Genomic DNA, 26,093 nt, shown 5'->3' on the forward strand with positions numbered 1-26,093 from the left:
GTTCACTGATGTTCCCCACAATCTAGCACAGAGCTCAGGACACTGTATACACTCAATGAATGAATGAGAAAATGAATAAATGGATAAGTAAGATATATCTTGAGGGTCAATTATGATCAACTGTAGGGCTTCAAAGAAAATGGTTCTAAGGCTAGAAGAGTCCTGTGATCAATGAAAAAGTCAGCCTTGGGTCTACAAGTAGGCTTTCACAATGTTTATACTGTTGACATTGAGGCTAGGACAGCCAGCCTGTGCATTGTAGGAAGTTTAGCCAGGAGGCCTGGCCTCCATCAGCTAGATTCCAGTAGTACCGCTACCTCTCCCACTCTTATTGAGACAATCAAAAATATTTCTAGACCTTGCCAAATGCCCCCAGTGGGGGCAAAATTGCTCTCTTCCATCTCAACTCATCTAAATGGTAATCGTGAGGTTGAGTATTATTTTAGGAGCCAGATATTTGCCAGTGTGACAATGGGCACCATGAGGAGACAATAATATTTTGGAGGAAAAGGTAATACCTTGTATATTATATTTAAAGATTTTTGAAAACCATGTTCTTGGTACCCTAAACCTTCTAGAATTCTGAGGGGGTAAGGTTTAGCTTTAGGAATGTATATTTCCTACAATAGTTAAAAACATTTGAGTTATGAGTGCTGTTGTATATCTGAAGCCAGGTTTTAATCTTTTTCTTTCCCCAAATTACACCCTCTCTTTCTCCCTATTTAAAAACCCCTTCAGGAAGCAAAGACTCTTGAGGGTCACCACCTCCAAGTAGAAAAACAATTACACTTCTTTTTTGATGGGCTGGATGGAGCAATATTAAAAAGGGCTATTTTATTAAAGCTGAATAGCTGGTTTGCAAGACAGAAATGATAGTAATATCCAACCTCCTGTACCTCTTTCATGGTTGAGTGGAAAAGATGAGAAAATGCTGGCAATTATGTTTTGTAAACAAGGAACTGATCTACAAATATAAATATAGTTGGGTGTTTCTCTGAGATGCCAAAGCCACCCACACCTGACTGCAGGACTCTTCGGTGTCTGGTTGTCTGCCCCATTATATTCTGAGTCCCTCTAGGGCAGAACCAATGTTCTGTTCCTCTTTGTCCCTAGACCTTAGTGCAGTGCCAAGTTCTGTGTTTTTTTCATAATGTCCATGGGGTTCTCCAGGCAAGAATACTGGAGCAGGTTGCCATTTCCCTCTCCAGCTATGGTTTTTCCAGTAGTCATATATGGATGTAAGAGTTGGATCATAAGGAAGGCTGAGTGCCAAAGAACTGATGCTTCCTAACTGTGGTGCTGGAGAAAACTCTTTAGAGTCCCTTGGACTGCAAGGAAATCAAATCAGCCAATTCTAAAGGAAATCAATCCTGAATATTCATTAGAAGAACTGATGCTGAAGCTCCAATACTCTGGCCACCTCATGTGAAGAGCCAATTCATTGGAAAACACTCTGATGCTGGGAAAGATTGAAGGCAACAGGGGAAGCCGGTGGCAGAGGATCAGACAGTTAGATAGCATCACTGACTCAATGGACATGAATTTGAGCAAACTGGGGGAGAAAGTGAGGACAGAAGAGCCTGGTATGCCACAGTCCGTGAGGTTACAAAGAGTCAGACATGACTTGCACCTGAACGACCATAACGAGCTCTGTGCTAGGACATAAGCACCAGGCTTTTGTAGGTGGAATATATGGTCAGTTTATTGTTGTCTTCATCTGCCCCACATCCACGTAACCGTCTTGTAGTAATAATGCCTCCCCACACTGCGTGTGGTTTTGGTGGGAATATCCATCAACATGTCCACTCTCCCATGTCCAAGGAGGAAGAGGATCCAACAATCTAAGACAGGTCAGTCAGACTCTTTAGAATTTGAATCCTGATCAAAGTGATACAAAGAGAGGAAATTCTTGGAGCTAATTTATCCCCATCACAGCACCCTGCTCTTTAGTTCCTAATACCCAAGTCTCCATAGGTCCCCTCTTTCCTGTCTTTTCTGAGATAAAGTTCTGCAGGTTTTCCTCAGGGCTACTCTATCTGCTTCTGTTAAATGTTTCACCTGTTATGTTAACCAGAGCTCATCTCTGCAGCTGACCGAAGAGTTGTAGCCCATTCCTCACCCGTAACCTGCCAAGGTTTTGTTACTCTGTCAGATCCCCCTCATTGTAACATGAACCATCGATGGTTAGACCAACGTGAAGTCCATTATGTTATCATTTTCTCAAGTACAAATTGGCACTTGCCATGGGGGCTTGCTGTCTACCTCCACAAGGAGACAGGGAAATCACATGCTGCTAGAGCTGCTGACCTTCAGCAGCCCCTGAAATTAGTTCAGGGTGGAGAGTAGAAATGAGGCCCTCTGTGTATGGGGAAAAACTGGCAGGACAGGTCTTCAGATAGTGAGATTTTTTTCAGGAGAAGATTTTATGAGCTCAATTCTTGTATCTCCTCTTATCTAGAAAAGCATCAAAATCCTTCATGGTGATGACTGCTTCTGGTGACTAACAGAAAGTGTCACCAGACTAGCAGAGACCTTCTCAGAAAATGTGTGCTTGATTGCATGTACCCACCCCCCTTTACCAAAATCGCATACATGCTGTTCTTCTCCCCTACCTCTCTGGAGCAGTTCCTCGGAGCTATCTGAGGTACTGTCTCTCAGGGGGCAGTCCTCATTTTGCTTCAAATAAAACTTAACTTTCAACTCTCGTGTTGTGAGTTAAGTCAACAATTTGAAAGGTATATCATTCAAATAAACACTCAGTACCTAAAAATGTAACATAAAGGTTCTATGACTTGAAAATAAATTCTCAAATTGCTCTTTAGTCCTATGCAGATTATTGGAAACTAAACCAGTTTGATACATTTGATTCCATTCAAATATTACCCATCCTGAGGGATTATCCTGAGTATTCACTGGAAGGACTGTTGCTGAAGCTCCAATACTTTGGCCACCTGATTCTAAGAGCTGACTCACTGGAAAAGACCCTGATCCTGGGAAAGATTGAAGGCAAAAGGAGAAGGGGGCAGCAGAGGACGAGAGAAGTTAGGCAGCATCACGGACTCAACAGACATAAATTTGAGCAAGCTCTGGGAGATAGTGGAGGACAGAGGAGCATGGTAATGCTAAGTCCATGGGGTCACAAAGAGTTGGACACGACTTAGTGACTGAACAACAACAACATCCTGAGAGATGCTCCTTTCCATCACAATTTAGCAATGGACAGAAGTCCTGCTTTTTGAGCCTTATTTCCAGTTAAACCTGGACCTTTACATGGTGAACACTGAAAGCAATGTTCAGCATTTCATAATTTCTCCTAAAGTTCTGCCTCATGGATTTTGCAAAGGTGCCAGAGGTCTCGAAAGAGGCTACCTTTCTCTATTATCTTAAAAAAAAAAAAAAAAAACCCAAACACAAGCTTAACAGAGCCTGCATTACAATTTCATATCTCACCCTCCATTTCTCCTGAACAGGAAAGGTGATTGCAGAAGCTCTATAACTGATGGGATCACATTTAAGCCTGACAATGCCTGTAGGTTAAATTGTATTTATTTTTAAAAAAGACTTTAAAAGATCAAAACCATCATGGCAGAATGGGAAGTGGACTTGCACACATTATAGAAGAAACTACAAGCTTCATACCTGCTGATTTTATAGTTTTGAATCTGAGGATGGAAAATAGCATTGCCTTTTCAAATGCACAGGGAGAGGATGGGTAACCGAGCCCAGGGATTACTGGAGGGGATAAGCTAAGACTCCTTTGAATAATCAGCTTACCATTGTAGCTTTCCTGTTAGCTGAGCTTGATTCTTCAGCATCCATTTAAGTATTTCTTTCTTCTATGACCTTTAAGAAGTGAAAATCTGATGGCATGAGTAGACTTAAAAATATCCGAGGGTAATTTTCTTAGGTTGAAAACTTTGCCTCTTTGCCCTCATTCTAATTTCAGAGTCTCTTCTCTGCTTGTTACTACACTGGGGAGGGTTCCAGTTCTTGCCTAAGCCTGGTGTCACATTTCAGAATATAAGCAAAAACTGCCCTTGGGTTGCTACTCATAGGCAGTGTCTGTGACCTTGAGAAGTCAAGCATCCGTCTGGTGCCTCAGTTTGTGCAATGTAAGGACCAAACATTCTCCAGAGCTGCCAACAGGGTCTCGTTCATGACTATGAAGCCAGTTGCAGCTCTAAAGCACCAGATAACTGCATTAGTAATAACCACAGGGTCCAGACTATGAGCACAGGTTGAATTCAGAAAGGATGGAAAGTGCTGATAACGAGAAGTCGTCGTGATATTACTTCTGTAATGAGTGTGTGTCAACTACCTGACACCCAAGGTCCATTTCCCAGCATGTGTTGAAACCTACTGCGCAGATCTCACTGTCCTATTGGTCAGGAGCCTGAGCCCAGGTTTATTCTGGTAGATGCTTTGCTCCAAACCACACTTCAAGGTCAGTCTGATCTTGGATGGCCTCGGCCTGCAGCAGCTTGAAGCAGGGCCTCGGTTCTCAGCCAGAGATTGAGGTCAGTCACATCAGTGAGAGCACCGAATCATCACAACTAGATCAGTAGTCAGTGACAAGGCTCTGGACCTTCAGCTGTGCAGAAAAGAGTTCCCACAAAGACAGAAAGTAGTGAAACAAGTGAAGTATTTATTAGGAGGAAAAATGACAGTATGTATAGATAGGCTCACAGGTGGGCTCAGAGAGTAGTGCCCTGGTGGTAGTTTCAATCACTTTTATGGGGTATTTCTTCCAGTTTTACTTTGAGATGTGTGTTTTTTATTTATTTTTTTTTAATTTAAATTTATTTTTGATTTACCTGGTTCATAGTTCATATTTGGCATATCTTAGGGTTCTCCCATATGTGTGCTCACATCTCTTAGCCAAGATGGATTCCACTAAAGAGGCCTATGGGTAGTGAGCATCAGTTAGCATCACTCCACTTTTGACCTCCAAAGAGTCTTTCTGCACATGTGTATTCAGGGATGTTTCCTGAATTTAAAAACAAAAACTATGTGGTCTCTTCTCTTCTATCTGGCAGGGCCCAGCCTCCTCTCTCAATTGTCCTGCTCTTGATATGTGGGGGTATTGCTTCACAGGGAATGAATCTCCCATCACGTCACCCTGGGGGTCCCATCTACCTCCTACCTCAAGTCTAGAGAGGGAGGGTGTCCAGGTAGCTCAAACAATCAAACCATTTCTGTTAAATCTGCCTGATTCTTGCCAGAAATCAATCAGAAAGCATAATCAACCAGGGGAGACTAGTCTAGAGAACAAAACAAGAAAGGAGAATGAATCCACCTAAATCATATCGAGTCTCTGATCCTGGCAGGGCCCTCACTGACCTCCTTGAATGCCAGGCTGGTCTCCTGCCCATTGCCCTCTCCTGATGTTCTCGTTCTTGTCTGGCAAGGGGAATATAGGTCCTTGGCAAATATGCTCTCAAGTTCCCTGAGTACAAATAACAGAAAGACAAATGAGAGAAGAGAAGGGAAAGGAAGGGAAGAGGAGGGGAGAAGACACAGGGGAGGGGAAGGGAGAAGAGATGGTGTAGGGGAAGGGAGGAGAGAGGGAGAAAAGAGAAGGGGAGAGACAGGAAAGGGAAAGGGGAACAGAATCTCATCCCACATCTCAACTAAGATTTATTTTGTCAACTGAGAAATGAGGCGGCAGGGGAGGAAAGAGAGAAGTGAAAATTGAGAGAAGGAGGGAAAATGCTGAAGCATGGGGAGAAGTGAAAGAGGAGAGTGAAAAAGCTGGCTTAAAACTCAACACTCAGGAAACTAAGATCATGGCATCTGGTCCCATCACTTCATGGAAAATAGATGGAGAAATAATGGAAACAGTGACAGACTTTATTTTTTTGGGCTCCAAAATCACTGCAGATGGTGACTGCAGCCATGAAATTAAAAGACACTTGCTCATTGGGAAAAAAAGCTATGACCAACCTAGACAGCATATTAAAAAGCAGAGACATCACTTTGCCAACAAATGTGCATCTAGTCAAAGCTATGTTTTTTCCAGTAGTCACATATGGACGTGAGAGTTGAACTACAAAGAAAGCTGAGTGCCTAAGAATTGATGCTTTTGAACTGTGGTGTTGAAGACTCCTGAGAGTTCCTTGGACAGCAGGAGATCCAACCAGTCAATCCTAAAGGAAATCAGTCCTGAATATTCATTGGAAGGACTGATGCTGAAGCTGAAACTCCAATACTTTGGCCACCTAATGTGAAGAAGTGACTCATTTGAAGAGACCCTGATGCTGGGAAAGATTGAAGGCAGGAGGAGAAGGGGGTGACAGAGGATGAGATGGTTGGATGGCATCACTGACTCGATGGATGTGAGTTTGAGCAAGATTCAAGAGTCAGTGATGGACAGGGAAGCCTGGCATGGTGCAGTCTATGGAGTCACAGAGAGTCAGATGTGACTGAGTAACTAAACTGAACTGGGGAGAAGGAAGGACAAAAAACAAAGCAAGAAGAAAAGGGACAATGAGGACAGAGCAGGGGAATAAGACAGCCCAGAAGATAAAGCAGGTTTCATTTCTCTTCTGCGTAACACCTGACTTTTGTCAGCCTGTACATGCAGACTTGCTTAGAGAAGACGGTTGTACAGTTTATTTTTGCCTTTAAAGACTTGCTCACTTCATTCTTAGAGATAGTCGTCTGGGAAGGACGCCCCAGTGACTGAGTCTCACTCAAACTGAGCTCTCCCTTCAGACCTGGACAAGCCACACTCCAGGCAGAGAAGGCTGAGGCACTGTCAGGCCTGGCCAGTGGCCGAAGGTCAGTGGAGCACAGGACCTCCTTGACCGCTCCATATCCCAAGTCCTGTGGAAAGAGCCCCCCACCCACAATGAGGCACAAAAGATCTCTGCTTTTCAATACCCAGCCTTCCAGAGAAGGACCTTACTGCCAACAAAGCGATCTTATTGTTTTCCCAAGCATTTGTTTACCCCTTAATAAATAATGATATTAGGTCTTTGGAGGAAAGAAGGAGAGAACTGCCAATAGGAGATTTAATTTGCTATAATCAACCCCTCTTAGCATGCAGAGTCACATAGTACAAGTAAAAGAATTAATCTGTACCAGAAAGAATTGCCTCTTTGGTGTTATGAATCTAATCACTTACAAAGCTGAGTCGGCATTTTGGGTTTAGACGGAGCTCTCAGGAATAAAAGCCACAAGATCAGGTTTCAAATGTGATCTGAATGGTACCCTTCATTGAATTTGGGGGCCTTTGGATTATACAGGGAATGAAATGCAAATAGAGGCACTGGGCCTCTTTTAGACACCCCCTAAATGTTCAGACAGACATGTAGGGGATGAATAAATACTTGCAGGCCTCTGGGCTGCCTGTGTGAGATATTCCTTCTTGATTCCATTCTCTAGGATGGATTGTCAGATCTGCCAATCATCTCTGGCACCCCCATTATATTTGGGAGATGTGTTTGCTCTGTGCATACTGTTTTATAATCCTCAGAGGTGGAATTTCATAGCCCAGCAATGCTTTTGCCTTTGACATTCTCCTAAGCAGAATTTATTGCTTCCAAGACAGATGTGACTTGAATCGATTATGTCTTTTAAGCAGTCACTCTGGAAGCAGCCTCCAGGTTCTCTGGAATACTTTTTGCCTGACTTCATTCAACTTGCAAGCTGATGTCAGAGTATTTCATCATAATCTAATACTATTAAGAGTCCGCTGGGTATGGAACTAAGAAGGTTATTACACCAACTAAGTTCAGGATGTGGTTGCTACTATTGAAGAGCTTATGGCCTGCAACACACAAACATCTATTAATATCACAAAATGCAGCTGAACGGAAGGAGGTACCTAGAAGTTATATTTACCTGCTATTGACCTCTCATTATTGATGAACTTAGAAAATGAAGTAAGTACATTTGTTCATCTTTGGAACTAAGACAAGAGGCAATGCCAAAAAAAAAAAAAAAAAGAATGGAAAAGACCCAAATTTCCAAAATGCTCAATAAAGATTCTCATTAAAAATCATATAGCTATGGTTGTCTATTTCAGAACTCAAAACTACACATCACCCCAGCCATTCCAAAAATGTTGGGGTTTCTCAGTATTTTATAAGTTTGGCAACATTAATCTTATAGAGAGTTATTTCAGAGGTGATCTGAGCCTGGGGGTATTAGATAACATGAATCTAATTGACTTCAGCCATAGACCTAGATTCATAATCACAAATAATGTTTCAAAAAGTTAATGGCTTTAGAAGCAAATAAATGAAGTTAGTATTTTTAGATTGATCACAACCCACCTCATCCTATGTTAGTCCAAAAGATAAGAGGGAGGGATCTTTGAAAAACTAAGAGGCAAAGAAATAACATTTCCAGATACTATACCACTTTCTTACTTGAATTTCTATGATCATTTTTCTCTGGAGAAAGATCCAACTGATCTTCCTTTTAGAATGTATGACTTAGCAGAATATCCACCATATCTTGCTCCATGTTTCCCTAGCTATTTAAATGAGAAAATTCTAGCAGGCATTGATTTGGTACCAGGAGAGAATGAGATAATAAAATATTCCCACATAGTTCAGTTCAGTCACTCTGTCGTTTCTGACTCTTTGTGACCCCATGGACTGCAGCATGCTAGGCATCCCTGTCCATCACCAACTCCTGGAGTTTTACTCAAACTCATGTCCATTGAGTTGGTGATGCCATCCAACCATCTCATCCTCTGTCACTCCCTTCTCCTCCTGCCTTCAATCTTTCCCAGCATCAGGGTCTTTTCAAATAAGTCACTTCTTCACATCAGGTGGCCAAAGTATTGGAGTTTCACCTTCAGCATCAGTCCTTCCAAACTGATTTCCTTTAGGATGAACTGGTTGGATCTTCTTGCTGTCCAAGGGACTCTCAAGAGTCTTCTCCAACACCACAGTTCAAAAGCATCAATTCTTCCCACACAGTAACCACATAAGATATTTTAGTCCCACTTGATAAATAAAGAAAAATTTGTAATCAAAGCCATAAAGGATACAAGTTGTTAAATGAACCCTGTACTTAGGGGGAGAAAATATTTCCTTAAGCAACATTAAACTCTCAAAATCCACTTCTAGGTACTAGTAAGCTCATATATGAAGGAGAGGGAAAAGATGAATGATTTCTTACTCCCTTAATATTTTGCAAACAGGAGTTTACACAACATCATCAAGGATGCATTCAGATGGTGCCCTTGGCTGTTTTATTAGCTATAGGATTGGGTCTAGGCACTGAGGAAAGCTAATCTTTTCAAGAAGAATTTGCTCTCTTTTATTTGGTAAATTGTTCTAAATTTCCATTTTTTCCCCCGAGTTTTAAAATTGGTTGTTGTAGCTTCACAATCTTCCCTTTCTCCACTAGTCAGGCCTGGGGAGAAAGGAGAGGCTGAACGGGTTGCTCATAATAAAGGGGAAAGGGGAGAACAGTGAATAAAAATGAAAGGCTTTGCATAATTTGGGCCACCTCAATACAGGGGCTCAAAAATGCCATGGGACAGCTTCAAGCATTGACAGGTGAGAAATGAACAAATCTTTGCTGGTCAAAGTCTTATTGGTGCAAGATCGAGGCTTCACGATTAATTTTAAATAATAAAACATAAAAACCCACCATAATAGAAACAAAAGCAAAGAAACCACAGTAGAACATCTGATACAGAGCAGAACACAGGAAACCACCAACCATTCTGACCTCTCTGCTGTTGAACAGAAAAAAAAAGCTCAGGAAGAAAGCTCTATGAGAAAATAGAACAACATCACCAGACCCAAAGAAAATTTTCTTAAACATTTCTAGATAAGGAAGAGGCAGACACGAAAATAAAATCTAGCTCAGCTTGGCTTCACAAACACAGAAAACCATCAATTCTCTTAAGACACCTGGTGTTTGTCCATCAACATATCTGGAGAGACCCACCAACAAAACCAGAAGGAGTAGATACATTATTTTTTAAATATTTCAATAAAAGAGTGAACAAGGAATAGCCTTGAAGAATCACATCTCAACAAAGCATGCAATGAACTAAATATCTTCTGTAATTAATTCACTGCTAGCATTAAAAAGAAAAAAAAGAAAAAAAAATAGTGCTGATTCGCTTACTGGTGGTGCACCAAATGTACCAAAATATTCATTAGTTACTCAGTGATGCTGTTTGGGATAAGTACTGCTCCACTCCAAAGCCTCTGCCAGCTTTGATGCCTGCCAAATTTGTATGTAAATGGGTTTTCACTTTCCAAGGCTAATGGGAGATCTGTTAAATTCTCAGAGACAACACATATATCATTTTAAGCCCTATTACTTTGACTTAAAAACAAGCCACTTTGATACTAAATCCAAAATAATACTTAATTAGAAATCCAATACTCAATATATCAGAATGTCCATTATACAGCTGTTTATCACAAAGTCAGTCATAATGAATGTGACAGATGAGCGTTTTTGCACAGCTTATACCAAGAAGAAAACAAAAAAGGTTACCACCCACTCTATATAGGATTTATTGATCTTTGTACCTGTGCATCCATTAAGAGGTGCCTCATCAATATCATGGAACTCTTGAGTGTCTCCTTCTCAGTGGGAAGAAAAGGGTCTTGGTCCTCCTCCAGTGCCTTTGACTTGGTGACAATAAAATGGGATATCTGGTCATTTAGGGTGTGCAGTGACTGGACTGCTGCAAAAAAAAAAGAAATAAAGAAAGTCGAATTACAGTAGGTAACTTTCAAAGAGAAATTGGCTATAATTTTTGAAGGGAGAATTGAGGGTGAACACATAAGGTATAACCCAGGCAGGTGTCAAGAACCCTTACATCCATGGGTCTCTCCAACACACGTGTTTAATGGGTAATAGACTGAACACTCTCCAAATCATGAGCCTATATGGAAATGCTTGGGGGTGCAGTTGTGGGCAAAACCAGACTGGATGCTTACCCTCATGGAGAGCTGTCTTCTGCCAGTCACTGAAAATAAACAAGTTAGCAAATACTTCTATGAAGATGACACATAAGTGTTTATGAATTAAACAGAGATTAGTAGGGCATGAGGGGAGAGCTCTATAGTAGATTTACATTTACAGTAATACAGTTGGCTATTTTACCTCTAAACAGGTGGCCTCTATCATTAAGTTTAATGAAGGGATAGTTTGGCCATGTTTTCCAATCAGTACCACACGTGTACCAGGAGGACTATTGTTTCTCTACCATTCATGTGGCGCTTGCCATCTAACATAGTACAGATTTTAAGATTTCACTTTTTTATGCTTTTTACCTCCTTTTCTGCTTTCTCCATAGTAAATGTGGTAGAGTAGAGATTTTCAAAATAATCTCTTGGTTTATGTTTGGTATATGCCCAATAACTAGGAAAGGTCCTAAAAGTTAGAGGGTGCTTGATAAATGTTGGTGAATTAATTTCCTTACATTCCCTTGAAATAAATTTTCTTTCCTTATTGAATTTCTATAACTTTCAGGTAAACCTATCCTTTCAAACCAAGAATAAGTAAAACCTACACATTCTCAGGAAATCACTGCACTAATCACCATTCTGAGGATGCAGAGTAATTATCAAAAACTAGTATTCAATAGAATCACTCTGAGAACCTTTGACCATGAGGGAGTAAGAATATTCAGATTACCCACTTGCTGCAAATAACTAGAAAACTGTATAATATATCAGAAACAAATACTTTTAGACATTGAACAACAGCAAAACACTGTGATCCTTTAGAAAAGATGAAAAAGTTGAGTTCTATCATCGCCAGCATTCTGCAAAAATGGAATGTCCAGACCACAGCATGGGAAGAGAAATTCAAGGAGAACCCAGCCCTCACACTGAATTGAGAAGATAGAGATTGGAAAGACTAAGTCTGCTCTAATTTGCAAGACAAATCACTAAGAAAGAAGGAATTACACAGAGATGTCTAGAAATCTGCACAGGAGTCTCTCTGAGTTGCTGGCTAAATATCAATCCTATATATGGGTAAGATTAAACCCTACATATCTGGCAAGAGAAAGTTCTAGGAAAAGACAGTCACATTTTGGGGAGCTGTAAGCCCAATAATTCCAAGAGATCTTACAGGAAAACAAATTGTTTTTATGCTCACTGGCCAAAGCGGAGGGTCTTGGTTGGAATTCACAGCACATTCAGCAGAGACTCGAAAAGGATAAAGGTTTAGAAATAAAGCTAAATGATCCTTAGAATAAAGGCAACTCCAGGTCTACCCAAAAGGAGTTTAAAAGTAAGCCTTGTAAGGATCAAACTGATCTGCCCATAACTAAAATACTTACCAGGAAAGAAAAATGAGCTTTTTTTTTTTTTTTTTGTAGAGGTATAATACAATCTGGGTTTCCCTGCTGGCTGAGACAGTAAAGAATGTGCTTGTAATGCAGGGGACTCAGGTTCGATCTCTGGGTCAGAAAGACTCCTGGAGAAGGGAATGGTTACCCAGTATTCTTGGTTATCCAGTATTCTTGCCTGGAGAATTCCATGGAGAGAGGAGCCTGGCAGATTCCAGCACATGGGGTCAGATAGAGTTGGACACGACTGAGCGATTAACATTTTCACTTTTCATAACAAAATCTAGCACTCAAAATGCAAAATTCATAAGGCTCTGTATTCAATAAAAAATTACTAGACATGTAAAGAAACAAGAAAGTGTAGCTTGTAGCCTGGAGAAAAATCAGTTTATAGAAACAGACTCAGAAATAACAAGTGATAGCATTAGAAAATATGACTATTAAGATAGCTACTATAGATATTCTTTGTATGTTCAAGGTTGTAAAATAAAACAGTATTACGATGAGGAGAAAAATATAATATTAAGACCAGAACTAAATAGAGCATCTAAGGATGAAAAATGCATTATCTAAAATGAAATTTTTACTAGAGGAGATGCCTAGCAGATTAAACAATGAAGAAGAAAATATCAATGAAATTGAAATTTTATAATAAAACTATCTATAATGAATAAACAGAGCCTCTTTGACAATATAAAGCTGTCTGATAAACGTGCACTTGGAATCTGAGGGGGTAGGGTAGTGGCAGGGACAGAAAAAATGCTTGAAGAAATAGTGAAAAAATTTTTTTTCCAAATTTGATAATACTATTAACCTCTGAATACAAGAATCTCAATAAACTTCAGGCAAGACAAATACAAAGAAAATGACACCAAGGCATATTATAATCAAATTGCTAAACAAATCAACACACAGTGAGAAACAGAAAATCTTTTTTTTTTGGCAATGGCATGGAGGATCTTAGTTTCCTGACCAGGGATCAAACCCACACCCTGTCCAGTGGAAATACAGAGTTTTAACCCCTGGACTGCCAGAGAAGTCCACAAAAATCTTAAAATCAGCCAGAAGAAGAAGGCATATTGCGTTTGGAGGAAGAGAGATAGGAATGATATCAGACTTGTCATCAAAATCTATGAAAACCAGAAAAGAATCTATGACTGTTAAAAATACTGAAAAAAACACTTGTCAATCTAGAATTCTATAACCCATAATGGTATCTTTCAAAAAATGAAGGTGAAATAACGACTTTTTTAGATAAACAAAAGCTGAAAAAACTTCACCAACAGACTTTCATTAAAAGAAATGTTAACTGTCCTTTTTGTGTGCTTAGTCATTCAGTTGTGAACAACTCCTTGTGACCCCATGGACTGTAGCCTGCCAGACTCCTTCCATCCATGGAATTTTTTCAGGCAAGAATATTGGAGTGGGTTCCCATGCCCTCCTCCAGGGGATCTTCCCAACCCGAGGATCAAATTTAGGTCTCCCTCATTGCAGACGGATTCTTTACTGCCTGAGCCACCAGGGAAGCCCAAGAATACTGGAGTGGGTAGCTTATCCCTTCTCCAGGGAACCTTCCTGACCCAGGAATCAAACCAGGGTCTCCTGCAATGCAGGTGGATTCTTTACCAGCTGAGCTACCAAGCAATCCCAGAGTAAGCACTACAAATAGAAAATAAATCAATGATGATTTTGAGCAATAGAGAATCAGTCTCAGACAACTGAGCATAGAGTTGCAGCTACAAGCCATGAAATAGGAAGAATACAGAATATGACATCAGAGCAGATTTTCATTGCACAAGAAGGCTCTAAAATACTTTCCTGGACTAGGGAATAAGCTTGGCTAAAACAGAGAAAGATGAACAAAGAGAGGAAGTATGGGACCTGATTCCTGCCTAACTTGAATCCTTGAACTCAGAAGGAGATGGTAGAAAAACACTCAGATAGATTTGGGGATCTGAAAGCAGAGTGACTCAAAGTCTTATGTCCTACCCTGGGCACTTGGGGGGACAACCTCACAGTGCACCTGCCCATAAGGGTAGAAACAACAGTCACATGACATTTCAGGTCCAAGAGGATCTGAGACGGCACTACTGCCCTACCACCCTCACTCTTCCACCTCCAGTCTCCCTTAGCATAATGAAGACTGGATATATCTCCAGCGAGTCCGGAAGTACCCAGAAGGAGATTCATGGACCCCAAGATAGGATAATTCACTAAGTCCCCTACATACAAACTTTCAAGTTGCAAACTTTCAAAGATGTGCTATGCTTCTGGTTCCAGCAAGAACCCAGAACTGATGCCATAAACATCAAGCATGAGTGAAATTTCAGCTTGCCCCTGTCTCCTAATTGCTGATGATCCTTCAGCTCTACTATCTCCCACCTCTTCTCCCTCCTCCATTCAGTAACTCTTCTTGCCTCTTCACTCAATGCCAGTCCCAATATGCCAGCTGAGGTACTGTCTACTGTACTTTTCAAGGCACTGTACTATAAGATCAAAGCTTTTTTTTGCATTTATTTGTTGTCTATGTATTATTTGTGTGAAAAGTATTATTAACCTATTATAGTACAGCACTATATAGCCAAATGTGTTAGTTGGGTACCTAGGCTAACTCTGTTGGACTTGCGAATGAATTAAACTTAACACATTCTCAGAAGAGAACTAATTCATATTTAGGGGACTTACTGTATATATTCCTCCCAATAACCCAGAGAGAAGAGAAAGAGAATGGGCAGGGGAGTAATTTGAATTTATTTATTATTTATGCAGAAGGTACTAAGTTTTCAAGCAGAAGGGACTGAGTCATTATCGGTTGAAATGTTGGCTCCAGATCCAAGTAGAATTTCATTATAGAAAGGTGAAAACAACAACAAACAACTTTTTGGAGTTGTGACTATAAATTTTTAAACACTCTATATATCTTTTCTCTCTTACTTGCACACAGGAAGGTTGGAGCACACTGAGCTATCAGTTCAGTTCAGTTCAGTCACTCAGTTGTGTCCGACTCTTTGCAACCCCATGGACTGCAGCAAGCCAGGTTTCCCTGTCCATCACCAACTCCCGGAGTTTACCCAAACTTGTTTCCATTGAGTCAGTGATGCCATCCAACCATCTCATATTCTGTCATCCCCTTCTCCTTCCACCTTCAATCATTCCCAGCATCAGGGTCTTTTCAAATGAGTCAGTTCTTCACATCAGGGGGCCAAAGTATTGGAGTTTCAGATTCAGCATCAGTCCTTCCAATGAATATTTAAGACTGATTTCCTTTAAGATGGACTGGTTGGATCTCCTTGCTGTCCAAGGGACTCTAACACCACAGTTCAAAAGCATCAATTCTTCAGTGCTCAGCTTTCTTTATGTACAACTCTCACATCCATACATGACTACTGGAAAAACCAAAGCTTGTCGGCAAAGTAATGTCTCTGCTTTTTAATATGCCATCTAGGTTGGTCATAGCTTTTCTTCCAAGTAACAAGTGTCTTTTAATTTCATGGCTGCAGTCACCATCTGCAGTGATTTTGGAGCCAAGAAAATAAAGTTTTTCACTGTTTCCATTGTTTCCCCATCTATTTGCCATAAAGTGATGGGACCAGATGCCATGATAGTTTTCTGAATGTTGAATTTTAAGCCAACTTTTTCACTCTCCTCTTTCACTTTCATCAAGAGGCTCTTTAGTTCTATGCTTTCTGCCATAAGGGTGATGTCATCTGCATATCTGAGGTTATTGATATTTCTCCTGGCAATCTTGATTCCAGCTTGTGCTTTATCCAGTCCAACATTTCTCATGATGTACTCTGCATATAAGTTAAATAAGCAGGATGACGATATACAGCCTTGACATACTCCTTTCTCGATTTGGAACCAGTCTGTTGTTCCATGTCCAGTTCTAACTGTTGCTTCTTGACCTGCATACAGATTTCTCAGGAGGCAAGTCAGGTGGTCTGGTATTCCCATCTCTTTAAGAATTTTCCACAGTTTATTGTGATCCACAGAGTCAAAGGCTTTGGCATAGTCAATAAAGCAGAAGTAGATATTTTTCTGGAACTCTCACTGAAGTATAAGGCATCCAAATAACTTAACAGAATCTAGCACCAATCTCTGCATGATTTATGCCTCATTTTCCATCCTGCCTTCCCTTCCCCTACCTTCCAGTACATGGACATAGTGTTCTCACCAACAAGCCTTTCTCCCCACGTCATTCTGAGAATACCTCAGTTCCCAAGTCCTTTGCCTATAGACACTGCTATTAACAAAACTCATGTGATTGCTTGGAAGGAAAGAATTATTGTCAATGTATTTCACTCTAACCAAGCTAGTGAATTTGCAATTCTCAGAATGCATCTATTACAGGCTTTCTCTATTCTTTTTCCAGAAAATCGAGGCTCAGTAACTAACATATGCACTAAATTTCACTTTGTTCTAAATTCAAGGTGCACTGAAAGTGTCAACATTCCCTTCTCTTCTCTTCTTTCATAGAACTTACCATATTATGTTGTAATTGCCTAAGAATCCATCTGTGGTGGATTTAATTATTGGTTCCCAAACTCTTCCTCTTGAACCTGTTCCTATAAAGCCCTCCCTAGGGACCCTTCTCTGTGGAGACACAAACTTCCTGTCCTAAATGATGTCAGGATTTGCCATGTGACTTGCTTTAGCCAATAATTGTGAGCAGATATGAGTCATGCCATGTCCAAGCAGAAACTTTAAAAGTCATCATGTGGTTCCACTATTGCTCTTTCCCCTTTGTCAGAATGTAGAAGGCATGCAAGTGAAAAGCAAACCCTTGCTACTATAAAGCACCAAAACTGGGGGAGAGCGGCATTTTTTATTGGAGCAGAGCCTCATGGGGAGAAGGCGATGGCACCCCACTCCAGTACTCTTGCCTGGAAAATCCCATGGACGGAGGAGCCTGGTAGGCTGCAGTCCATGGGGTCACAAAGAGTCGGACACAACTGAGCGACTTCACTTTCACTTTTCACTTTCATGCATCAGAGAAGGAAATGGCAAGCCACTCCAGTGTTCTTGCCTGGAGAATCCCAGGGACGGGGGAGCCTGGCGGGCTGCCGTCTATGGAGTCCCACGGAGTCGGACGTGACTGAAGCGACTTAGCAGCAGCAGCAGCAGCAGCAGAACCTCATGAATGCTGACTGCTACACAGTCTCTGGACTAGATGGTGACTCGAAAGCAATAATGGAATTTTGTTCACCATGTATCACAGGTGCTTGGCAAAGAAGAAACACTTGGGAAAAGTTTAATGGACAAATAAATATAGTTGTTTTGAGAGTATGGATCCTAAATAATAATAATTATAAGAATTACAGTTTATTGAATGTCTATCATATCAGGGGCTTTTAAAGCCTCTGTGCACAATGATGAGGCACTAATAATGTGAGTTCTAGGACCAGAAGCCTGAGTTCACACTCAGCTCTGATATTTACATAACTGGCAGTTATATAATATAACTGCCCAGCACAATGTAAGCTTCCAACAAATATTGGCTGTTATTATTGTTAAAGATAAATCATAGATGCAGAATCTGAAGCTCAGAAACATGCATAACAGATGAGACCCAAGGCCATGACATGACTTTCCAACTCCCATTCTCATAATCTTGCCACAATACCCACACTCCTGATCCAGAATAATGTCTGGTTAGAGAACACCACCACAAGTGGGGTGTTATACCACCAACACCAGCCAAGTGGGACACAATAAAAGTAAAGGCAGGGAACAAGTCTAGAGGGTTTTTTTCTTTTTTGGCAAATGTAAACTAAGCAGACGGCAGAGTGCCTGGCACAGTAAACATTTCATGTACTAAAAATATCTAGGACTGAAGCCCTTCACTGATGCTCCCCTATCTATACTTCTTGAATCTTCTGTCTTCATCACATAGTTCCTTCACTGATAATAATAATTATTATTAATAATATTACAGCAAACACCTATGGGGACTCAATATTTGCAACCATGGTGTTACATGTTTAATAGGCATTACCTCACTTAGTCACCCCAATGATTCTATTGAAGTGTCATTATCATCGTTCCTATCATACAAATGAAGACACTCAGGTTAAGAGATTCATCAAGGATCATGCACTAGTCCGAAGAAGACAGGACTCATATCTACGCAGAGCCTGCACACAGAATTCCTGCATTATACCACCTCCACCCCACACACCCCTTGTTGCTCCATTGTGCTGTGTTCTCCTTTGGGCAAACATACTGTCCTACTGGTCTCCTACCTCTTGCCATTCCATTCTCATCATTTCCTTCAGGATGTAGCCAAGGAGGAGGCTGAATTGATGTTTCCACCCAGGGTACCACACAGAGCAATCCTAGGCATAAAGAGTGTCAGGCTGGCTGTGGGGTATCACTTGGTGATATCCTCATAGTTTTAAAGGTGAGAAAACCGAGACCAAGAAAGATGATCCAGCTCTCTAAAGATGCTCTGGCAGTCAGTTTGAGAGTATGGATTCTAGAAGCCTGGTCTCAATCTTGTCCACCCTCCAACTAGCTGTATAACCTTGAGTAAGCTGCTTAAGGCCTCAGCTTCCCCATCTATAAGTGGGGATAATAATAGGAACAATTTCACAGGGTTTCTGAGAGTTACAATAAATGAGATCATTTGCACCAAGCACGTGGCACGTAACTATTACATGGTATTTACTATTATGATTATTCTAGTTTGTACCTCAAGCCTTTAACTTACTGATAATAACTAGTTGCTATGTTTGTAACTGAGTGTAATTACTGAATCTTTGTTATATAAATAAATCAAGATGGTCTCTATGTATTAGTCTACGGTGTTTATTCTTCACTGCAGGCTGAGACCCATTAGCTCAAAAGGCAGCAGGTGCCAAACGCAAATGTTTTACATCCAAACATTTTAAATACAGACTAAATAAGCAGATTGTTAACTATTTAGAGCCTGTTTGCTTTGCAAGGGCTTCCCAGGTGGGCTAGTGGTAAAGAACCCACCTGCCAATGCAGAAGACATAAAGAGAAGTCTCCGGCTTCCCTGATGGCTCACATAGTAAAGAATCCACCTGCAATGCAGGAGGCCTGAGTTTGATCCCTGGGTCATGAAGATTCCCTGGAGGAGGGCAAGGCAACCCACTCTAGTATTCTTGCCTAGAGAAACCCTTGGACAGAGGAGCCTGGCAGGCTACAGTTGAAAAGGTCGCAGAATTGGACACAACTGAAGCAACTTAGCACTCATACACGAACTGCTTTGCAAACCCCACAAAACTGTGCCTAATCTCTGCTAGCCATTGGTGAGATAAGCCCTGGTACATAAAGACCCCAAGACCCTACTGGTCTCTGACCCAGACTGTGCTGGTGAGTGACATCACCTGGACACCTAAGTCCCCTGGAGAACCCCTCTCTCCCCCATGAGTTCCTTGCCCTCCTCCTCTCTGAGTATTGACCTTCTGCATTTCTGGATAGTCTCTGGCTGTGCAGGATTTCACATGCAAACTACCAAAGGGTCACTCAATAAAGCCTGTGTGAGCTACTGCCACCTAGTGGTCATATCTTTTCCCTTGATGAACCCCAAGATCTCTTGAACACCCTCCAGTACCCATTTGTCTATTCATTTTATATTCCAGTTACAATGAGTCCAGTGCATCATACAAAATGAAAATGCAATAAGTGTAAGTTGAATAATTAGAAGTAATAACACAAGGAGGAACCTCTTCTTCAAGACAGATCACTCTGTTTTTAGCCTCATGTGTGTGCTAAGTCTTTCTGTCATTTTTGAGATTGCATCTAAGTACTGCATTTCGGACTCTTTTATTGACTATGAGGGCTACTCCATTTCTTCTAAGGGGTTCTTGCCCACAGTAGTAGATATAATGGTCATCTGAATTAAATTTGCCCATTCCAGTCCATTTTAGTTCACTGATTCCTAAAATGTCAATGTTCATTCTTACCATCTACTGTTTGACCACTTCCAATTTACCTTGATTCATGGACCTAACATTCCAGGTTCCTATGAAATATTGTTCTTTAAAGCATTGGACTTTACTTCCACCACCAGTCACACCCACAACTGGGCGTTGTTTTCGCTTTGGCTCTGTCTCTTCATTCTTTCTGGAGTTGTTTCTCCACTCTTCTCCAGTAACATATTGGGCACCTACCGATCTGGGGAGTTCATCTTTCAGTGTCCTATCTTTTTGCCTTTTCATACTGTTTATGGGGTTCTCAAGGCAAGAATACTGAAGTAGCTTGCCATTCTCTTCTCCAGTGGACCACGTTTTGTCAGAACTCTCCACTATGACCTGTCCGCCTTGGGTGGCCCTACATGGCATGGCTCATAGTTTCACTGAGTTAGACAGGCAAGAATACTTGAAGTGTGCTAAGTCACTTGAGTCATGTCCAACTCTTGTGACACTATGAACTATAGCCCTTCAGGCTCCTCTGTCCATGAGATACTGCAGGCAAGAATACTGGGGTGGGTCGTCATGCCCTCCTCCAGGGCATCTTCCAACCCAGGAATTGAACTCACATCTCTTATGTCTCCTGCATTGGCAGGCAGGTTCTTTACCACCAGGGCCACCAGGGAAGCCCTTATGGGTACTTCATGTAATTTGTCTGGTTACATCTATTTCCCTCTTCTTCTAATAAAAGAAACTCTTATTCCATCTTGGAGAAACACCCATCTCCACTTGTGGTTCATGTAGGGCTGATGCTATTCCCAGGTCATAGAGGTGAACATGTCATACAGACCTTGCCATCCAAAGCATTTCATCTCCAAGGCAACAGTGGTTGGTCCAGGAGCGGCCTTGTGATCTAAACATGCCCTGCTGCTGCTACTGCTGCTAAGTCGCTTCAGTCGTGTCCAACTCTGTGCGACCCCATAGATGGCAGCCCACCAGGCTCCCCCATACCTGGGATTCTCCAGGCAAGAACACTGGAGTGGCTTGCCATTTCCTTCTCCAATGCATGAAAGTGAAAAGTGAAAGTGAAGTCGCTCAGTCGTGTCCGACTCTTAGCGACCTCATGGACTGCAGCCCACCAGGCTCCTCCGTCCATGGGATTTTCCAGGCCAGAGTACTGGAGTGGGTTGCCATTGCCTTCTCCGAAACATTCCTAACAAGATTTAATTCCAGAATCATCTGATGTAACTATTAAGAAAGAGAAAGCCTCTTTTCCAGTTGAGTTTGCTAAACTGGTTGAGTTTGCTAAGAATGTGGAGCAGCTGGTGGTCTTCTTAGCCATCAACTAAGGAGCCCCAGCCTGAGAATAAAACCAGTGGAGTGAAGAGGGAATTCTCATCCACAGACAGGGAACAAGATTCTTGATATTATCATTACAGCTTTGGGATTCAGCCACAGACTTCTCAGGTGGATCGCTAAATTTCCTTCTTTTCATTAACACATTTGGGTTGGGTTTCTGTCATCTGCAATCAAGAAGGCCTGATTACTGGAAAGAAGCCTGTACTTTGTCTTCATTGTAATAGTTATTAATGTGAATAACTTTTAAAGTCTGCCTCTCTGGCAGATTAAAGAGGATCTTAAATTTTGTGAGAAAAACCAGGAATCCAGTCTTCCGCCATAAGCAAGACTTTAGACATATGATTTCAGCCATCTCTAAGCACCCCAGATGACAGCCCAGTCACTCTGGAGCAGGGCTGAACCCCTTTTCTGGATGATACCCTAATTCCTGGCCCACAAAACTGTGAGCATGATAAGGTGACATCCTTTTTTTGGGGATGGCTTGCTCTGTAGCGATGTTGTTGTTCATTCGCTTAGTCGTGTCCAACTCTTTGCACCTCCATGGACTGCAGCACGCTAGGCTTCCCTGTCCTTCATGATCTCCCGGAGTTTGCTCAAACTCATGTCCATTGACTTAGTGATGCCATCCAACCATCTCATCCTCTTTCACCCGCTTCTCCTCCTGCCTTCAATCTTTCCCAGCATCAGGGTCTTTTCTAATGAATTGGCTCTTCATATCAGGTGACCAAAGTATTGGAGCTTCAGCTTCAGCACCAGTCCTTCTGGTGAAATATTCAGGGTTGATTTCCTTTAGAATTGACTGGCTTCATCTTCTCTGTGGGGCCTGCAATGCAGGAGACCCAGGTTCAATTCCTGGGTCAGGAAAATCCTCTGGAGAAGGAAATGGCAATCCACTCCAGTATTCTTGCCTGGAGAATCCCATGGACAGAGGAGTCTGGAAGGCTACAGTCCATAGGGTCGAAAGAGTCGGACATGACTTGGCAACTAAACCACCACCACCACCCACCTCTTCTGTAGCAATTGATAACTGAAAGTTCTGTGAGGTCAGCAACCAGGTACTTTCTGTTTATCACTGCTTATCTAGTTCTAAGCACAGCACCAGCCACACAGTGGTGCTTGAAAAAATAAACATTGTGCAAAAGAAAAAAATGAATAAACAAACGAAGAAAACAGCCAGCTTCTCTCCACTTTGTCTGTTCCACCAGCCCATCATTCTAAAATCAGCTGTTATGCACATTTTTCTCCATTTGGCCTATAAAAATCTCGACCAAATAATGCTGTTCTTAAAATATATGATGGATTATAGAATGAAAAGCCATATATATGCTTTCTTACCTACCTGAGTTTAGGCAATTGAATCATAAAAACCAGTTTATTTGGTTGGTGGTTCTGTATGTGAAATGATGTTAAATTTATTTCATGTTATTCTGGTCTACAAATTTGAAGAAACATGTATTTTTATAGCAGGCTTATTTGTATGAAGTGCTCATTTGAATTTCACTGTATATTAATGAGTATTTATTTAGGTTTCAGATAAGGGTAGCACATTCATGGGTTGGCAGAGGGAAAAATAACAAGTTTCAATATTTTGTGTCATTAGCAAAAATTGAAGGTACACAGAAAATGTCTTCATGTTTTCAGAAGAGGGATAGCAGCTTAGCATACTATGCCTCTGTTTTTATAGATCAGATGAAGTGTAAGCATGAAATAGTAATATTATGACCCTAAACACTCATTTTATACAGACAAGTCCAGAAGTCACTAAGATGGGCCATTGTACATTTTACAGAAAAATATACCAAATGAATCATATCATGGTGCACAGCCCTGCCACAAGAAGCACCATGGATTTTATGATCTTGTCATTTATATGGTCCATAGATATGAACTAATGATCAAATTTATCCCTACATGTTAAACAACCTTTGCTTTTCGTGTATCTCAAATTCTTTGATGTATTTTGCGTTAAAATGCTAACCAGTTTCCAATTCTTGCTTTAATATAGTCTCATTAAATAAATGAAGCTTAAATAATTCAGGTATTTGCCCCCACTGTTGTAATAAAACTCATTCTGCAAGTCAAAAGTTGATACTGGAGTCAAGGATGCAGAGAAATTGAAACCCTGATGCGTTGCTGGTGGGAATACAAAACGGTTCAGCCACCATGCAGCACAGAGCAGCAATTCTTCAGTAAGTTAAATGGAGAAGTTCCATGTGACCAGTGATTATACTCCTAGGTATATCAGCAAAAGAACCAAATACAGGTGTTCAACCAGTCACTTACCCATGAATGTTCACAGCAGCACTCAGTGGTCATAACAGCCAAAGGTAGAAACGACCCCAAAGTCCATCAACTGATGAGTGGGTATGCAAAATGTAGTATATTCATACGGTGGAATATTATTCCGGAATGTGGAGCATTCTTTAAAAGGAATGAAGTTCTCATACATGTTACAATGCAGATGAACCTCAAAAACATTATACTAAGGGAAAGAAGTCAGTCACAAATGCTACAAATTGTATGATTCCATTTACACGAAATGTCCAGAACAGGCAAATCCACAGAGAGAAAGCAGATTAGTAGTTGCCAAGAACTAGGGGGAGAGAGGGAGGGATGAACTAATTATTGGGTACACAGTTTTCTTTCACAGGGATGAAATATTCCGGCAGTAGACAGCAGTGATGGTTAGACAACATTGTGAATGTACTAAATTCTATTGAATTGTGTATTCTAGGATGCCTAGGGAGAAGGCAATGGCACCCCACTCCAGTACTATTGCCCGGAAAATCCCATGGATGGAGGAGCCTGGTAGGCTGCAGTCCATGGGGTCGCTAAGAGTCAGACACGACTGAGCGACTTCACTTTCACTTTCCACTTTCATGCATTGGAGAAGGAAATGGCAACCCACTCCAGTGTTCTTGCCTGGAGAATCCCATGAATGGAGAAGCCTGGTGGGCTGCAGTCTGTGGGGTCGCACAGAGTCGGACACGACTGAAGCGACTTAGCAGTAGCAGCAGCAGCAGGATGCCTAAATGGTAAATTTTATGTTATGTATGGGCTTTTTATGTATGGTAAATTTTATGTATGTATGGGCTTCCCAGGGCGCTCAGTGGTAAAGAATCCACCTGCCAGTGTAGGAGATGTGGGTTTGATCTCTGGGTTGGGAAGATGCCCTGGAGAAGGAAATGGCAACCTGCTGTAGTAATCATGCCAGGGAAATCCCATGGACAGAGGAGCCTGGTGGGCTGCAGTCCATGGGATCACAAAAGAGTCAGATATGACCAAGTGACTAAACAACAACATTATATATATTTTACCACAATTTTAAAAAGCTGGATGACCAGCTCAAGATTGCAGACATAAAAACAATGATATTGGAATACCCCTCTAAATCAGACAATTTAGTGGTCCCTGACCTCTAGGGATGACATTTTGGACCTTTTAACTGTGGTTTGCCTTATGGCAAAATGTAGACAGGACCCAATATACTACCCTGGCATCAATGGAAAAAACACGAATTACATACTTAGTCAAGTTTGAAAGTAGACATTAAAAAAAAAAAAACACATTAAAACCAAGGATCTGAGATGCTCATAATAAATCCATCAACAACTGCTTTAAATGAATATATTTTCAAGAGACCCAGAGTTACATGGTGGCTGCTGAGAAATGCATGTGGATTTGAATGAAGAGCAATAATGCAGCAGAAGTCACGACACAGGTGGAGACAAAGAGTGCAAGGGCGTGAAGGAAGTCCAGGCAAGGTGGTGACAGAATCAGGCCCTGATAGAGCCTGCAGGGCTTGAGAGCAGATGGCCTACAAGTCGAGGGGGAGCTGGAACAAATCCCAGGGCGGAGGAATGTGTTTAAGGCTACATCGTGGAAGATAAATGTGGCCCGGGTCCAAATCCAAACCCATGGCCAGAGAGAGGCTTGGGGGAGCTCCGACCTGCCTCCCATCAAAGAGGGCCCTTTCAAGAGCTGTGTGTTTCGGAGTCAGAGATGCAGAGTCCAAGTCCTGCCTCCATCTGTTACGAGCTGTATAAATGACTTCAACTCTCTGGGTATCACTTTTCTTATCTGTCACATGGAGATAAAGCTATGCCTAATTCACAGTCATGAAGCTTAGCCTAATTAATGCAAATAGAGGACTCAAACAGTGCCTAACCTAGAGTTAATATTCAGTGACAGTGCTCAACCATCCACCATGATTATTACCATGCCCACAGCCTTATTCCCATGAGCCTGGAGCAGGTGTGGTCCTGACTTGACCCTCTGAATCTGCCTGCCACAAAGGGAAGCTCCGGGGGATTGATGCCCTGGTAACATTGAGGTTCTCTAGAAGTCAACTGTCCATGCCTACAGCCCTGGGTTGCCCCCTACACCATGTTACCCTTTTTATTTCACTTGCAGCCACTGGGCCTGGACAACACTGACCAGGGGTCTACAATAGGAGCTTGGACATGGAGTGAAGTGGGGTGGCTGGACATACAGCATGGAAACTCTATGTGAATGGGTGGCCATATTCTAGTGTGTGGTCTGGTTGTCAGAAAGGCATCTAGAGACTTCCC

General features: G+C 41.5%; 1 protein-coding gene across 1 annotated transcript in view; it reads right to left on the reverse strand.

The window, feature by feature from the left end:
- Window positions 1-26,093, reverse strand: part of KAZN (kazrin, periplakin interacting protein) — a 1,334,539-nt gene that overhangs the window by 983,799 nt on the left and 324,647 nt on the right. Inside the window, exon 2 of the mRNA XM_027565341.1 lies at window positions 10,512-10,669. Coding sequence (XP_027421142.1) covers window positions 10,512-10,669 — 158 coding nt within the window. The remainder of the gene's footprint in view (window positions 1-10,511; window positions 10,670-26,093) is intronic.

This window comes from Bos indicus x Bos taurus, chromosome 16 (genome assembly GCF_003369695.1).
Source record: "Bos indicus x Bos taurus breed Angus x Brahman F1 hybrid chromosome 16, Bos_hybrid_MaternalHap_v2.0, whole genome shotgun sequence".
Classification (NCBI taxonomy): domain Eukaryota; kingdom Metazoa; phylum Chordata; class Mammalia; order Artiodactyla; family Bovidae; genus Bos; species Bos indicus x Bos taurus.